Source organism: Natator depressus, chromosome 2 (genome assembly GCF_965152275.1).
Source record: "Natator depressus isolate rNatDep1 chromosome 2, rNatDep2.hap1, whole genome shotgun sequence".
NCBI classification, from domain to species: domain Eukaryota; kingdom Metazoa; phylum Chordata; order Testudines; family Cheloniidae; genus Natator; species Natator depressus.
The window spans coordinates 178327879-178343061 of record NC_134235.1 but is presented as its reverse complement, the minus strand read 5'-3'; the positions used below and the strand labels follow the sequence as shown (position 1 = coordinate 178343061).

At 41.4% G+C, this 15183-nt stretch overlaps 1 protein-coding gene across 6 annotated transcripts in view; it reads right to left on the bottom strand.

The window, feature by feature from the left end:
• Window positions 1–15183, bottom strand: part of PDE1C (phosphodiesterase 1C) — a 426361-nt gene that overhangs the window by 61860 nt on the left and 349318 nt on the right. For all 6 annotated transcript variants that reach the window (XM_074945378.1, XM_074945379.1, XM_074945381.1 and 3 more), the window contains 4 exons: window positions 12456–12537; window positions 7156–7276; window positions 4986–5161; window positions 457–756 (listed from right to left, as the gene is read on the bottom strand). In XM_074945378.1, coding sequence (XP_074801479.1) covers window positions 457–756; window positions 4986–5161; window positions 7156–7276; window positions 12456–12537 — 679 coding nt within the window. The remainder of the gene's footprint in view (window positions 1–456; window positions 757–4985; window positions 5162–7155; window positions 7277–12455; window positions 12538–15183) is intronic.

The window sequence follows — 15183 nt, the reverse complement described above, 5'->3', positions numbered from 1 at the left end:
CCATAGGGGCCCGCACAAAGCTAAGTTGCTCAGGCTTTGGCTTCAGCCCTGGATAGCGGGGCTCATGACCCCAGGCTTCAGCTCCAGGTGGTGGGGCTTCGGCTTTCTGCCCTGGGTCCCAGAAAGTCTAACATTGGTCCTGCTTGGCGGAGCCCCTGAAACCTGCTTGTGGCACCCCAGCGGGGCCTGGACTCCTGGTTGAGAACCACTGAGCTAGAGCATACAAGGGAGTGGGTAATCTGTAGAGTCCAGCTCCAAGGAGTTCCAAGAAAACTTCCCACCTGTGAAGGGAGCAATCTAGGGCAATGGAGGCTACTCCAACTGTTAAACTAGAGTAGGCTGCATGGAACTGCTCCAGGACCTTTTTCCTTCCTTCACACATCTCCCCAATACCTTGTTGAGATATTTGGGCTTAGGACTGGATTCACCCCTTAATGAAGCAATGAAAGGACTTACCATTTTGGACATGCTGTTTCTCCTCTCCTGTCGCTTGGTGAGACTCACTGTCCTTGTCCGCTCTAGACTCGTTTTTCCCTGGAGAGGCTTCAAGTTTGTTCACACCACTTTGCTGAGTCCCATTTACATGACCCTTGCTAGATTCTGTGCTCTTACTTTCCCCAGGATTTGGTTCTTTGCTGTTTTCTGACTTGGCTGTCATGGTATCCTCGGCTGGCTTTTTCTCCTCTTTTTCTTCTGTTTTCTTTTCATCTGTTCCCTGATGAGCATTTTCCTCTGCTTCTTTCTTAGCTTTTTCTTCTGTATCCTCAGCAAAGGGAGAACCAAAATGAAGGGGGGGAAAAATCAAGACCATCAGCAGATTTGCCAGAGTGATACCGTATCCACTTTTAATTCAATTTCAGCCATGTCCTCTCAAATGATCTTAACTTAGATAAATGTGGAAATTAACATAACAAAAAAAAGACACAAAACCAAAACATTTAGGGAGAGATCTGCAAAGCGCTCAGCATTGGCCTAGCTGTATTCCTGTTAAAGTCAATATTTGTTATCACATTTGAAAACCCCACCACTAATGCAATTGCAAATATGCACCCCAAATATTTTATATCTATGTATTTTAAAAAGCAAATTAAGGGAAGAACAGTTCAGCCAGCTGTGTAAAGGGAGGGCGAGAGGCTAGTTTCACCCATGGCATAAGCATGTGAAAATCAAAAAAATCCAGTTTGTCTCATGCTATATTCAAAACCAGCCTCATCTGGAAAACCATGGCCCTTCAAACAGTGCAGCATGCTTCCCTGATTTCAGTCTCTCTCTGCTGGCTTCTTACACCCTTCTTTTCCTCTCACTCTTCCCCACGTTTTCCTTCCTTTCCTTGTGGTCTAATGCTCTGGCTACTAATATTTTACATGTACACAGTGCCCTTCCATCCTGAATGATCGTAAATTGCTTCACAAAAATGCAATGATATACAGTCTACACATGCACCACAGATGTGCAGCCACCTCTGGGGTGGAATTTGCCTTGGAACACCACAAACTAGTTTAGGTCAGAAAGAGAACAGTGGAGCCAAGCGAAAATGAAAGGCAGCTGAATGCAGCCCCTTTATCCCCTCTCCCCTAAATCTGCCATTGGGGCCGTGTCACATCAGAAACATGGTCATGTAATTCAGCTGGCCGCTCCCCACCTCAGCTTCCCACTAAGTCAGCCATCTCCACTATTGGCCTTTTCTTTTCCAGGGACAGGATGCCTGTCAGCAGAATTGAGTACCTTTAGGCCTTGAGTACCTCTATCATTGGGCCACCTATTTTGGCCACAGGGACTTGTTTATGAGTTTTAAAACAATGGAAGTACAGGAAGGGCTGTTAAGCATGGAAACAATCAGCCCTGAACAATAATAGCATTTCAGATTACGCATGTAAAATAAAGTTAATAAAGAGCAGTAACTTCCCCTTTTAAAAGTAGTCTGTGTTCATGTCCAGCAAACTGAATCTTGGGTTCTGCTGTGACAGCAAATACTTAGAACCAGTGATATAAGTATCCTGTCTCTTAGGCAGTTCTCAGACTACTCTAATTCTGAGTAGTACCACAAACATACAGAACTCTGCCTCCTTTGGACTGCTGAACAATGCCTACAAAGTGCTGAGCACCCTCAATTTAAATCCAATTGCAGTCAATGGGAGTTGAAGAGTCTCTACATCTATGCAGAAGGCGCTCTGTATCTTGCAGGATCAGACCCTAAGCAAGGGAGTAAGAATTATAAAGTGTTTATTAAACATCTTCTCACATGTAACAAAAATTCTTTTGACAACTGAATCAGAGCAATTTTCTCCGGAAAATCTACCAAAAAGAGGAACAAAACAGAAGGGGAAAAAATGTCATTTTTGTAAGAAGCATCAATCTGTATTTCCTTTCCAGCAGCTGACAAAAGTTAATTAATTTTTAAATTAATAAATTATGGATCACATGAAAATATAATTAAATTAGATATGAGCCTCCCACACTTTATTAATCATTTCTTCAATAATCTAGTTTCCATAGATGGCTCACTATGCGCATTGATCTTATGCCTTAGGAAGTATGATACAGTGAAGGCTTCCCAGATACCTCCCCTGGTTTTGGACTCTCTGAAAAGTTTGCTAACACTTTGCAACCTAATCACAGGAAACAGACAAAACTCAGTTAAAAACTGCAGGGAACATTAATTCATATAAAGAATTATTATGATACTGCTAGAAATTTGCCTGCTATTAAAATTAGTGTCACAACATGCTTACTCTGTACAGTGCTTTTATACCTTGGGGCAGATGTTTATTCTGGTTCTTAATTTATAATTATTTAATAATGATCTTTTAAGTAGGAAGAGCTGAGCAACAGACTCACTTATTTTGCCCACACAGTCCAAGACATTTTCCAAAAATACTATACTCAGTATAAAAACACCACACCACGTTTCTGTTGATAATATCCTTACAAAAGACACTACAGTGTTCTACAGAAACAGTACAAATCAATTTCTTCTTTGCTTCTGATCCTAAATTGTTGTGTAATGTTGCTGTGCACTAATAAATAGCTGTTATGTGCTACACCTAGACTGTGACTGCATTCCGATTAATTAATGTATTATTATTGTTGTTAATATTATTATGTATTTGCAGTGTAATTATGTCTAGAGGCCGCAACAGAGACTGACGTTTCATTGTGCTAGGCCCTCTACAAACACACTGAGCGACAGTCTCCGTCCAAAGAGCTTATCAGATAAATAGGTAAGACAAAGTGTCAGGAAACAGAGGCACACAGAGGTGAACTGATGTGCCCAAGGTCACAAAACAGGCCAGTGGCAGAACCAGGAATAGAAGCCAGGACTCCTAATTCCCAGTCCAGTGCCTCACTTTCTAGATCCCATTGCTCTGCCAATTCGATGACAAGTCCTGTGTTTGTAAAGGTCTTTAGAATGAAAAGTTTTGTATAAATGTGGCTATTACTAAACACACCCAGAAATGTATGAAAATTTAAAAACTGATGAGCAGAGACAAACCAGAACCTAACTAATGGTGCACGTGTCCATTTGAATCATGTGACTTCTTATGCATGTTTCAGTAAAAATCCTTACTCAAAGCACTCACTGCAAATGGGTAGAAAACAAAGTTAAATCCCCAGGACCCATTGGGGTCTATCTAATGCATTTGTTTGTAGGCAATTTGTAAAGTATATATTATTAAGTTCCCTGATGGTCTCCCCTGCATACAGGATTTAGATAATGTCAGTGTGCACTTTTGATAAACTAACAGTATATACTATAATGATGGCAATCTCATGAAGAGCAGTCACGTGTTAAAGTGAAATAGATTGGCCACATACATTCAACAGTCATATACCAAAAACCATCTGGCCATACTAATGACTAGACTCATTTGGTAAACTTTCATTTGTTTTCATCAGATCTTTTTGATCCAAAAAGAACAGATGAAACACGTAAACACCATTTTAAAAAGTAAGAGCTATCTGAAATCAATTGGCAAATAAATGGACTTTGTTTTTTGTTGGCAAGAGAAGCTTAAAAGGGGTTGATACTTTGTATGGTATGTTTTAACGTCAAGGAAAATTTTATTTGGTTAATAAACTTGTCCCCTTCTACCTCCTAAAGAGGGTTTATAATTGAGGATGAACAATCTGCTTCAGTTAATATAAAAACTGAGCCAAATCTTCCACTATGCCTCAAGCCAAGTCCAAATCAGTTTGGTTAAAGAACTTTTACCGATCTCCATTCCTCACTTCTAAGAGATTATTATTAATAATAATGGATATCAAAGTAGCTCCTAAAGGTCACAGTCAAGATTGAGGCCTCACTGTGCTGGGCACTATACAAACACAGAAGAAGAAAGGAGTCCCTGCCACAGAGAAATGTATCTTGCCCTACAGCGACACAGTTTAATCTTGCAAACATTTAGTGCTGGGTGTATGAGTAGTTCTGAGCTCTAGTGAATGGGAGTCTTTATGGTATTAAGCCCCATGGCTGGCAAGTAAGTGTTTGTAGGATAGGGCCCATATACAGTACTGTACAATACTACTGCCATTCAAGAAAAAAATAAGGTAATAAAATCAAACTGTCTAAATCAAACAATATAAAATATACTGTCGCAGTTAATCAAGGATCTGAGCAACAGGCATGCAGCTCTGAAGAGATTTCACAAGCTGTCAAAAAGTCAGATCCTTCTTCTCATTTGAGGCCTGATCCAAAGCCCACTGACTTCCGTTTCCATTCCCTTCAATCACCTTCTCTACCATTCTCTTCCCCCCCAACACATACACATTTCCAACACCTGCGTGCACAGTATACAAAAAGGTATAAGGCTTTCAGTTGAGTTACATGGTATTCCTGGCTCCAACTGTAGTGAGTGTTGCTGGCCTCTAGAGGCAGATGGTTTGAGAAGTCAGAGCTTGCTTCAGGGCTAACTGGGCAGAAAAAAAGTCTGAAGGGGAGAAGGTAAAAGAGCTTTCAGCCTTTTATTATGAGGCTCGTCTGTTACCTTTGGTTGCTTTTGCTTTCCATTTCTCCCGGTTCTGCTGCACCACCTCGGTCCAGGTGGCTTTAAAACATTTGAAGTCCACAGTGAGTATTGAACAGTTGAGTGAGGCACTTCCTTCTGACCCAGTGCTCTTGACACTTGATCTTTTAACTTCTGAGGGGCTAATGCTATTCAAACTGGGAGACAAGATCACACAATGTGATAGGAATCAGCACTTCATACACTTAAATACAGCTAAGGAGTGAAACAGACCCTAGCCATAAAGTACTATACCGTCAATCAGAAAAAGCCAATATCCAAAACTTAAACTTCCTCCCTTTGTTCCTATGCTTGTGTTGGAAGAACCATATCATGAGACCATTGGGGAGATCTATTTTAGAACTGCTGAGATAATCTGGACCATTGTAAGGAACAGAGAGTCTAATTCCAATATGATTTACACTAGTGCAACTCTGTCAATACAGTGGAGTTGTTCCCAATTGACACCAGTGTGAGATGTGAAGTCGGCTCTGAGTCTATTGATAGCCAACACTGTGAATTTCATAGACTCCCAGGGTTGGAAGGGACCTCAGGAGATCATCTAGTCCTGAGCTCAATACCGTTAATACCCATATATGTTGCCTAATGCTGTTAGAGTTGTGTGAAAGTTCCCATTCTCACTTTGCAAAGTTTTCATTATTAACATGGAAATTTGTGTGAAACTGCTCACCAAAAATGTCTTGCATAACTAAATTCCAATCACTAAAAATGTGACCCATTTTGCCCTTACATAAATAGGAATTAGTGCCCTGCAACTCTGTTCCCTTCCTGGATAGATAGAAATACTATAGAAGATGCTGGCTCTATAACCTTTTTATGCCAGCACCTGAACAATTACTAAATGTCTCTTGAACTTTCTCTGAAGTGCCTGAGGCACTACTTATGCCCTATCTCACCTTTCTAAAGGCCCCTGACCCAATGGTGGGCTAGAGGACTGTCCCACCTCATCGTCTCTGGACAGTAGTCTGAATTGGCTCTTAGTTCTAGAGCACTGAATTAGAACCTCTTGTAGCTTCTGGCACTGTCTGCTGCTTCAGTGAATTTTATGTATGTTTAAAATCAAATTCAGATGCAAACAAATTTGGAAGGAACCCAAAGAGCTACAAATATAATTAAGGATCCAGAAGGACTAATGTATGTGGAAAATTTAAGCGCCTAAGCAATTGTTGACACCAATGACTAAGGGCTGGGGGTGGAAGGGAATGACTGACTGGTAGAGGGCTTTATAGCTTGTCTAAAAGTAGAGAGGTAGTTGAGCTGCAAAATTTTAGTTTCAGTCCAACCCCCTTCCCCAAAGTTCAAGGGCCTTTAGGATTTAGGTTCTGGTGGTTTAGATTATAGAAACACAGGCCATGGAATCCAGCTTCTGAACTGTCCTGGATTTAAGAGGCATTCAAATATGGAATGTTGGTTTGATCCAATGTCTTTAAATATCTGTTTAGTGTAAAACACCAAGGATGGAAACAAATTATTGAGTGTGGCATAAGGGATAATAAGTAGGAGGAAAGGAAGAAAAGGAAAATTCAGTTTGATAATCAGGATATACTTCTTAATGGTGAGATCAATTAGACTTCTGAATCAACTCCCAAGGGAAGAGGTTGAAACTCCATTGCTGGAGACATGTACAAATCAATGGAGAATCTAAAATGTCTGGAACAATCCTACACTGACAAAGGGAGGGGCTAAGTGACCAAATAAGTCTTTCCTCTCTCTAATTTATATTATTCTGACTATTCAGATAATGGTGCATAGCATACAGGCTACCAGATTAGTCCCCATTCAAGCCTTTTGAATATTCACCCTAGAATAGTGCTGGAATTATCCCACAACCTGCACAGGAGAAACCCTAATAACTCAAGACGGTTCCTTGATAGCTCTTATGGTGGAAGGTCAGGTTAAATGAAAGTGATGTGGATATATGCATATATCGAGCAATAATAAACCAGGTCTGATTGTACTTCATGATCAATCCATTTCTACTACACTTCCCAACCATATTTCTCTTCAGGTAGAAACCAGGACAGACGGAACCAATGGGAGGTCTTTGCTAATACCCAATGAGTCCAAAACAGGAAAGTGAGCCTAAAATGAGAGACAATACTCATGCACCAAAGCAAACATAGGTACTCACCTGGAACGTCTAAATCCAGTCATGCCAGAGCGGGAGGCTTCATCAATGAGTGGTGTTACAATCTTCTCTGTCATGTCTGTCAGCACAGTAAAAGTGGGCTCCACAATGAAATCAATAAAACCTGAATCAAAACACAGTGGACGTAAACAGAAGAGGTAAGTTTTTATGTTTTGCCATTGCCTGTGAATTATCTAGTGTAGTAGCAGAGTGGATGAAAAGAATTACATATTGAAAGAGGAATTGAAAAAAGGACAAGGAAGAGTGATATTATGCATTAATCTTGACCCACAAGCTGATATTTTGCATGCAATGGTAGCTCCTTAAATGTTGGAAAGAAAGTGTGGAAATTCAGAATATAAACAGATGCAATGAGTTTGCTGTTCTGCATGAGTTTTTTTGAGTATCTAAGCCAAATTCTCGGGACAGTTGGATGAGACCAAACTTGAAGGATGAAATTTCTGGAAACAGAAAAATAAAAGAATAGTAATAATGACAGACTTCTCTGGGTATCTATTCCAAGTGTCGTGGAGCTATCAAATATCAGTGGGTTTTTGTGACTATTCTCATTTGAAGGTTTGCCCCGCTTGTACTCATTGAGGGTCAAACGTATTCAGATTCTATTCATTTCATTTTTAACAAATTCATATATTATTTTTAAATCAGGAGGAGAAGGGAAAAATACAGAGCTAAATCTTTCCCTCTATTGGCTTGTGTACAAGGGGTAGGGCTGGGAGGAAACAGCACAGTACGTCTTCCTGCAAGTCAGCTCTTTGTGCAAGCAACAGGGATGGATCCACCCAGAGTGTTTAGGAAAGCACTAAGTTTTGGGTCTGCTAATATGCGTGCTTATACATCAGCTTTCAGCCATCCATAGCCCTGCCCTGTAGTGACACGATACAATAACCATAGGGTCAGTAACGCACTTTAGTGTTTGTAGTCACAGATTAGACACACTGATTTTTAAAGACAGATTTTTCAACTTTATTTTCCCTTCATATTGTCACTGTTCAGCAGAGTTAAGGTTGTTTGGGAGCCCTAACTGTACATTTCCATACTGTAACATATTTGGATTTATTTTTAAATTTAACCTGAACTCCAGATTTCTTGGGTTTACAATGCCTGGTCTGGGGATACTTTACAACACCCTCTAATGTATTTTACTCTAAATTACTGATGTATACTCTCCACCTTAACATAATTTTTTTCTGAGGATTATCTTACCCCTCATCTTTATACTCTGAGATGAGGGTCCCAAGGCCAACTGCCTAGAGCAAGGGTTTTCCACTTGTGATCTGTGGACCCCAAGAGGTCCACAGACTATGTCAAAGGGGTCCACAAAAGGTTATCACCACCATAGAACAGTGGTTTTTGATCTGTGGTCCGCAGATCTGCGGACTATGTCTAAGATTTCCAAAGGAGTCTGCACCTCTATTTGAAATTTTTAGGGGTCTGCAAATGAAAAAAAAGGTTGAAAACCACTGGTCTAGAGTTTATTTTCATTCCACGTTAAAAAGGACACCTAGATCATGCTAGTTAGGGAATAATTTCTTGAGAGACTGCCATTCAGGAACAACCTCATTTGATCATCAGCTTTTGTCCTATATCTTCTGAAGCCATGATTTTCTTTCCAGCAAGCCAAAGGACAAAAATAAAAGGCTCTTGCTACATTAATCAGCTGCAAGAGACAGTGATGACAACAAAGGCTGATCTCGTCAAACAAAGCTTCCTGCTGCCTTGGATAGAAAGAAAGGGGCTTTAAATAGTTTAACTCTCCTGCTGAGAAATAAAAACGTTGGCCTGGTAATTCTTTGCAATTTGCTGGGTTCCCCCTGCCCCTCACCTCCACTTGACCAAAGGCCTGACTTTAAGATGTGAATCATCTCTGACTGGACTCGTTCCCAACATTTTCTTTACAAAATGAAGTGGCAGGTGAAAGAATGTGTCTCTTTTCTTCTCTTCCTTTTAAATAAATGGTTCTTGTTACATTGTTTAATTTCTGTAGAAACGACACATGCTAAAAAACCCTCTCTTTGCATTTCTGGTCATCAAGCGCGTTCCCCTGCTATGCTCTGTGCATCCATAACAACAACTAGAGCTGGCTGAAAAACTTCTAACAAAACATTTTCTCATCGGAATCTGCCAATTTCTTGAAATCAAAACATTTCACAGTGATGGTCCTGATTTTAACAATGTTCTGATGGAACTTTACCTGGTTTCCACCCATTTGGCTCCTCAGCAGCTCACCGTGCAGACTGCCCCAGAATCAGGGACCTCAGGGCTTCTGGGATTTGTGATTCTGGGACAATCCAACAGGCAGATTGTCAGTAAGTTGGGGCTTCATCCCCTTTGCAGAGAATTTCAAAAATTTTGGATTTTATTCCAAATTGGAACAAAACCAGATTTTGAAATATTGATATCCTTTGCGAAAAGGAATTACCTTTTCTGCCCAGCTCTAATGACGACCTTTAGTAAAGCAGCAAAATATAACAGAACCTTAACTCTGAGCAGGAGGGAACCTCGAGAGGTGATTTAGTTCCATCTCCCCTGATACTGTAAACAAGCTGTTGCCATAGGCCAGAAACTCTATGTCCCCACTAGAGAGTGGACTGAGAACACACACTTATCTCACAAATGACATTCCTTTCATTTGTTGAAAATGAGGGCTGCATGCTTTAGATAATAGTACAATTTGGAATTCATGAGGTACTTACTTCTACAAAGAAACTTAGTAATTACCATTCACTGGCACTATTTGTTAAAAGCTACGAATCAGATAAGCAAATGAATAGGAGCTGAATATTTCCTTAAGAATCTGGCCTCCGACTTTGAGAGGAATCTTACCCTCAACACATACTGGGGAAAGATAAAGAGTTTTTGATTTAATGAAGGAGACACTAAAGATATCAAGTTATTGCCCATATGTTGAGCAGACTGGAATGAAAACTTTATAATGTTAGAGGGCAAGATTTCTATTGAGATTGTGCCTGTTAATGCCAATTGGACACAGTTAACTGCACAAATTAAATATAATAATAAATAGCACAGAACTAAATAAATCTCACTCTGCTTATTGATTGAGTGCCTGTTTCTTAAGCTGTAATTGTTTGGATAATGGTTTAATTCACCATTAATTCTGCAATGATTTGCACACTGGAGGCGGTCATAAGGGTCTTTTTATTTAGAGACAAATTCTGGCCGACCTGTGCATGGAATACAAAAGAGGAGGAAGGTAAAAGCAGCTTCTCCACACAGGCTTGTGCCCTGCACAGAAGCTGGGAAGAATTCCTCGGAGCATGGCCCCTGCTCCCTCCTAGGGCCTCTGCAGAAGCGAAGGGCCTGAAACCGGCTGTATGGAAGGTGAGGCCTTAGCTCCACACACCTTTCCCTTCACACCAGCCAGGAGAGCTGGGAGTGGGGAACATTGTTGTACCCCCTTCCAGAGCAGTGCAGCAGCCACGCACTGCCTGGGAGTCCCCAACAGGGATTCTAGTTGAGCTGCAGTTCCCCTGTATTTTCCAGTCCCTGTCTGGTCCCCCTCCAGCATGTCTGAGGTGCCTATGGAGCCATTTTGCCCTTAGTAGTAGGGCTCCTCGGAGCTAAGATCAAGTGTATTCTCCTGTGTGTATCCACACAGATATGGATCTGAACTTCTACAAAGTTCAGGGATGTTTGGATTTAGGTTTCCATTTATCCCATGACAGTGCTGGGGACAGCTGTGAAATTTCAACCTTTTACACTTTTTTCAGCTTGGTTATAAAATGTTTGGAGGGAAAAACAAAGTCCCCCCCGCAACACCTTTCTTTAAAACTTTCTCCCTCTGTCACATGTTTAGTGTCAGGGGTGTGTCTACACCGCAGTGTAAGCCCAGGGTTAGTAGAACGCAAGTTAGCAAACCCTGGGTTTGTCAACCTATGGCTTGAGTGTCTTCGCTCATCTGCAACCCCAGATTAGGAATTGTTGAACCTTGGGTCCCAACCTGGGGCTCTAGCATGTACATTGTACACTGCATTACGTGGGCCAGAGTCAAACCATCCATATCCCAGACTTCCTAACACCTGCCCAAAATGTGGTTGCTCTAGTCCTTTGTTCATGGTGCAGTGAGGGAAAACTTGACAGTACATAAAAATTGACTGTCCAGAGGTCAAAGAAAGTCAGCCTGTGGAATTGTGGGATACTTCTGGTGGACTCCCAGAGCACGAGTCCAGTGGGGCTGCATCTACACTGCAAATCCATAGAGCTAGAACTCTGGGTCCTGGCTTGACTCAGGCTTAGACCCTCCACCTCTGTGAGTTCCTGGGACGTGGATCTAAGCCCTGGGTTAGTGGGATCTGTGTGTAGATGGCAGCAGGTTTAGGCTTGAGCCTGAGTTCAAACCCTGGGCTTACATTGCAATGTAAACATACCCAGTGTTTTCTCAGTTACTCCTGCTGTCCCTTCCACCCACCAGTCCCTTTCTCTTTCCATTTCCCCTGCCCCTTGTTCCTCTCGTTCCTTCATTTCCCCCATTCAGCCTCAGAAACCCGTTTCCATAACTCCCGGTATCTTCTCTTGGCCCCAGAATCCTGCACATCTCTAGGCCGCTTCTCCCCTCTTCCTTGCCCCTCCATAGTTACAGATTTATTGCCCCCTCCCCATTTCCATGCCTCTCAACAACTTCAGGTCTCTTTCACCACTCCCCTACTGAACATTCTCTCCAGACCTCATTCACAGTTTCTCCTGCAGGAGTAGGAGTGGAAAAGGAAGCACTGTTTTGGGTCACTGCAGGCTCTCACCTCCCTTGCTGGATGGGGAGCGGGGAGATGGGGGCAAGAAGCAGTGGTTGGACCCAGTATAAGGTTGGGGGTGGAGCTTGCTGACTGGAGAAGTTGAAACACTGCAGGTGGGTTAGAAGGCTAGGGAATCAATTAAATGAGCAAAACAATGACTTTAGTCAAAAACTAAAGTAACGTGTATTGAAGCCAGGATCCCCGCTTCATAGTGCAAGTGGATTCTGCGCTGCTCAGGACCCAAGGAACAGCCACCATACAGCCAGGCATAGTGGCTGGTCCAGCAGCAGCATTTGTGTTAACTCAGTTCCCCTTTAGTACAACTCTCATAAATCAACTCAACGTGGTAGCTATTCAGCTCAGACTCATCCATTTCGGGGCAATAGCGTCAGTGGAATTTTTTTTTATCTTTTCCCCCCTCTCTAAACTAATTCAAAGTGATGAGCGCCCAGAGTGATCTTACTCCCATTGGGGGAGAATTTCGCTTTAAACTGCTGCTTTGAGTCCTAAGTGAAGTACATTGGAATGACATACCTATCTGAGACTGAGCTACCATAGTAGACTTGCGGTCACACAGTGGAGAGAAAGGAAGCCCTAGTTCTGCTTCTTTGTCACCCTGGAGAAACAAAATTGAGAGCATATTAGAATACAAGAAGAGTCACTTAACATCTGTAACAGCTCTGGACACTAGAAAGGCCTCTCTCATTTTTTAATTGAAGCTCTTGTTACACCCTTAATTGCAAGACTCAGCTTTTTAACAGATAACTTTGTTTATTCTGGGCATCCAAATCCTTTTCTTTAAGAGCTTCTTGCGGACAGGTATCACCTCACTGTCCACCTACAAGCCAACCTCCTCTTGCAGCAACTGTGCCCACTCTATTCTGCATGCTCCCCCACCCTATTCTGAAGGGGGCAGATCCTGTTTCTCTTATACAGTTTACATCACTATTAACAAAAATAAATATTCAGAACTACTACAATCCTATTTCTAAAACATCTACTCCAGGGACCTCACACTTTTAATATTTTTTAAACAGATAAATCACTTTGAAGGAGATCTAGAGACTGAAGCCATCAGAGATTGAATCCTAACATTTGACTGCGTATCACTATGCTACAGGTAAATGTTGATTACACAGCACTCTTTGCCTTTTGGGTGTTTCTATGGAACACCCTGAAAACCCAAGAGGATTCTATACAGCACTTCTCACGTGAAACCGACAGGTAATGGAACTCTGTTATTACAGTAAGTCCACCAAGAGAAAGTATCTGTCAGGACTCCTCCTCCATGGGTTGAGTTCTATTTGTATTTCTTTATATACATTTGTATCTCCACAGGGTGGATCTCACCACTTCAGATTTTCCCCCTCAATAAAATACTGAGACCTCAGCGTGCTACAGCTGGTAGGGTTGTTGCCCAAAATAAATGCTGAAACTCAGAAACCTGGACACATTTTCCAGCTACCAGAACTGCATGCCCACCCCTGTCATCACACAATTATGCGGGAGATGGGGTGTTAATATCCCTTCTGTGCCAACCCTTTTCATTGTGTGCATTCAAAATACATTTGCTCAAAACACCCTTTAATTTGTTTCACTCAGAAAACTGCGAGCAGAGAGGACAATAATTTACATGAGATAACATACATCTGCCAGTACTCCCCACTGACCACTCAGATTTAAAATAGCTTGTGAAATATGCTAGTATCAATGCTTTAAATCAACATCCCACTCTAACTTTGTTGAGCACGGTGACCATGTTCCACGTGGTTGTGACTGGGAGCCAAAATATACCACAGCAATTTCAAACTACCATAGAAATCAATGGTGAGCATGAGAAGTCCTGGATGTTTCTTTTCTGTGGTGGTACACAGCCAGCCAGGTTAAATGGTGCCTCAGTCACGTCTGGGGTCTTTGGGTGCAATAATAAATAAGTAGCAACACTCTTCCTCTATCGTATTCCCTTTGGCCCCTGCGTATTCTTTGGTCTGCGTAGTCACCAGTTCTTCGGTGAGCTTATATGTACCTCAGTAGGTGACTATTCTGCAAAGTGTACTGCCCTTCTGACTTGAAAAAGCATAAAGATGATGTGAGGTGAGATTTTTCTTAGCACGTATATCACCACTTCTTGAAAAGTAAATCACTTTAATGGTTCCAGACCAAGGTTGGTAGTGTCCTTGTTAAATTGGGACTACAGCAATATCTTTACATTTAAGGCTTTTCATAAAGCTGATTGAAAAGAGCTACAAAGGGATCTCACTAAAGTGGATGACTGAGCAACAAAATGCAGACGACATTCAGTGTTGATAACTGCAAAGTAATAGACCTTGGAAAAAATAATCCCAGTTATACATACAAAATGATGGGGTCTAAATTAGCTGTTACCACTCAGTAAGAGATCTTGGAGTCATCGTGGCTAGTTCTCTGAAAACATCCACTTAATGCGCAATAGCAGTCAAAAAAGCTAACAGAATATTAGGAACCATTAGAAAAGGAATAGAAAATAAAACAGAAAATATCATAATGCTGCTATATAAATCCATGGTATGCCCACATCTTGAATACTGTGTGCAGTTCTGGTCGCCCCATCTCAAAAAAGGTATATTAGAATTGGAAAAGGTGTAGAGAAGGGCAACAGAAATGATTAGGGATATAGAACAGCTTCCATACGAGGAGAGATTTAAAAGACTGGAACTCTTCAGTTTAGTAAAGAGACGACTAAGGGGAAATATGACAGTGATCTATAAAATCATGAATGATGTAGAGAAAATGATTAGGGAAGTGTTTTTTACCCCTTCTCATAACACACAACCAAGGGGTCACCCAATCAAATTAATAGGCAGCAGGTTTAAAAATAAACTAAAGGAAGTACTTCTTCAAACAATGCACAGTCAACCTGTGGAACTCATTGCCAGGGGATGTTGTGATAGCCAAAACTATAACTGGGTTCAAAAACGAATTAGATAAGTTCATGGAGGATAGGTCCATCAATGGCTATTAGCCAGGATAGACAGGGACACAACCCCATGTTCAGGGGTCCCTAAACCTCCAAATGCCAGAAGCATCTGACACTGCACACTGTCAGAGACAGGATACTGGACTATATGGACCATTGGTTTGACCCAGTATGGACATTCTTATATTCTTATGGTAGAAAGTTTTTAAATTTCAAAATGTTGTCCATATTTTGAAATAAAAATAAAATAATAATAAACTTCAATGGCATTTTCACTAATTTTTTCTCCCTATGTTTCAACCATCT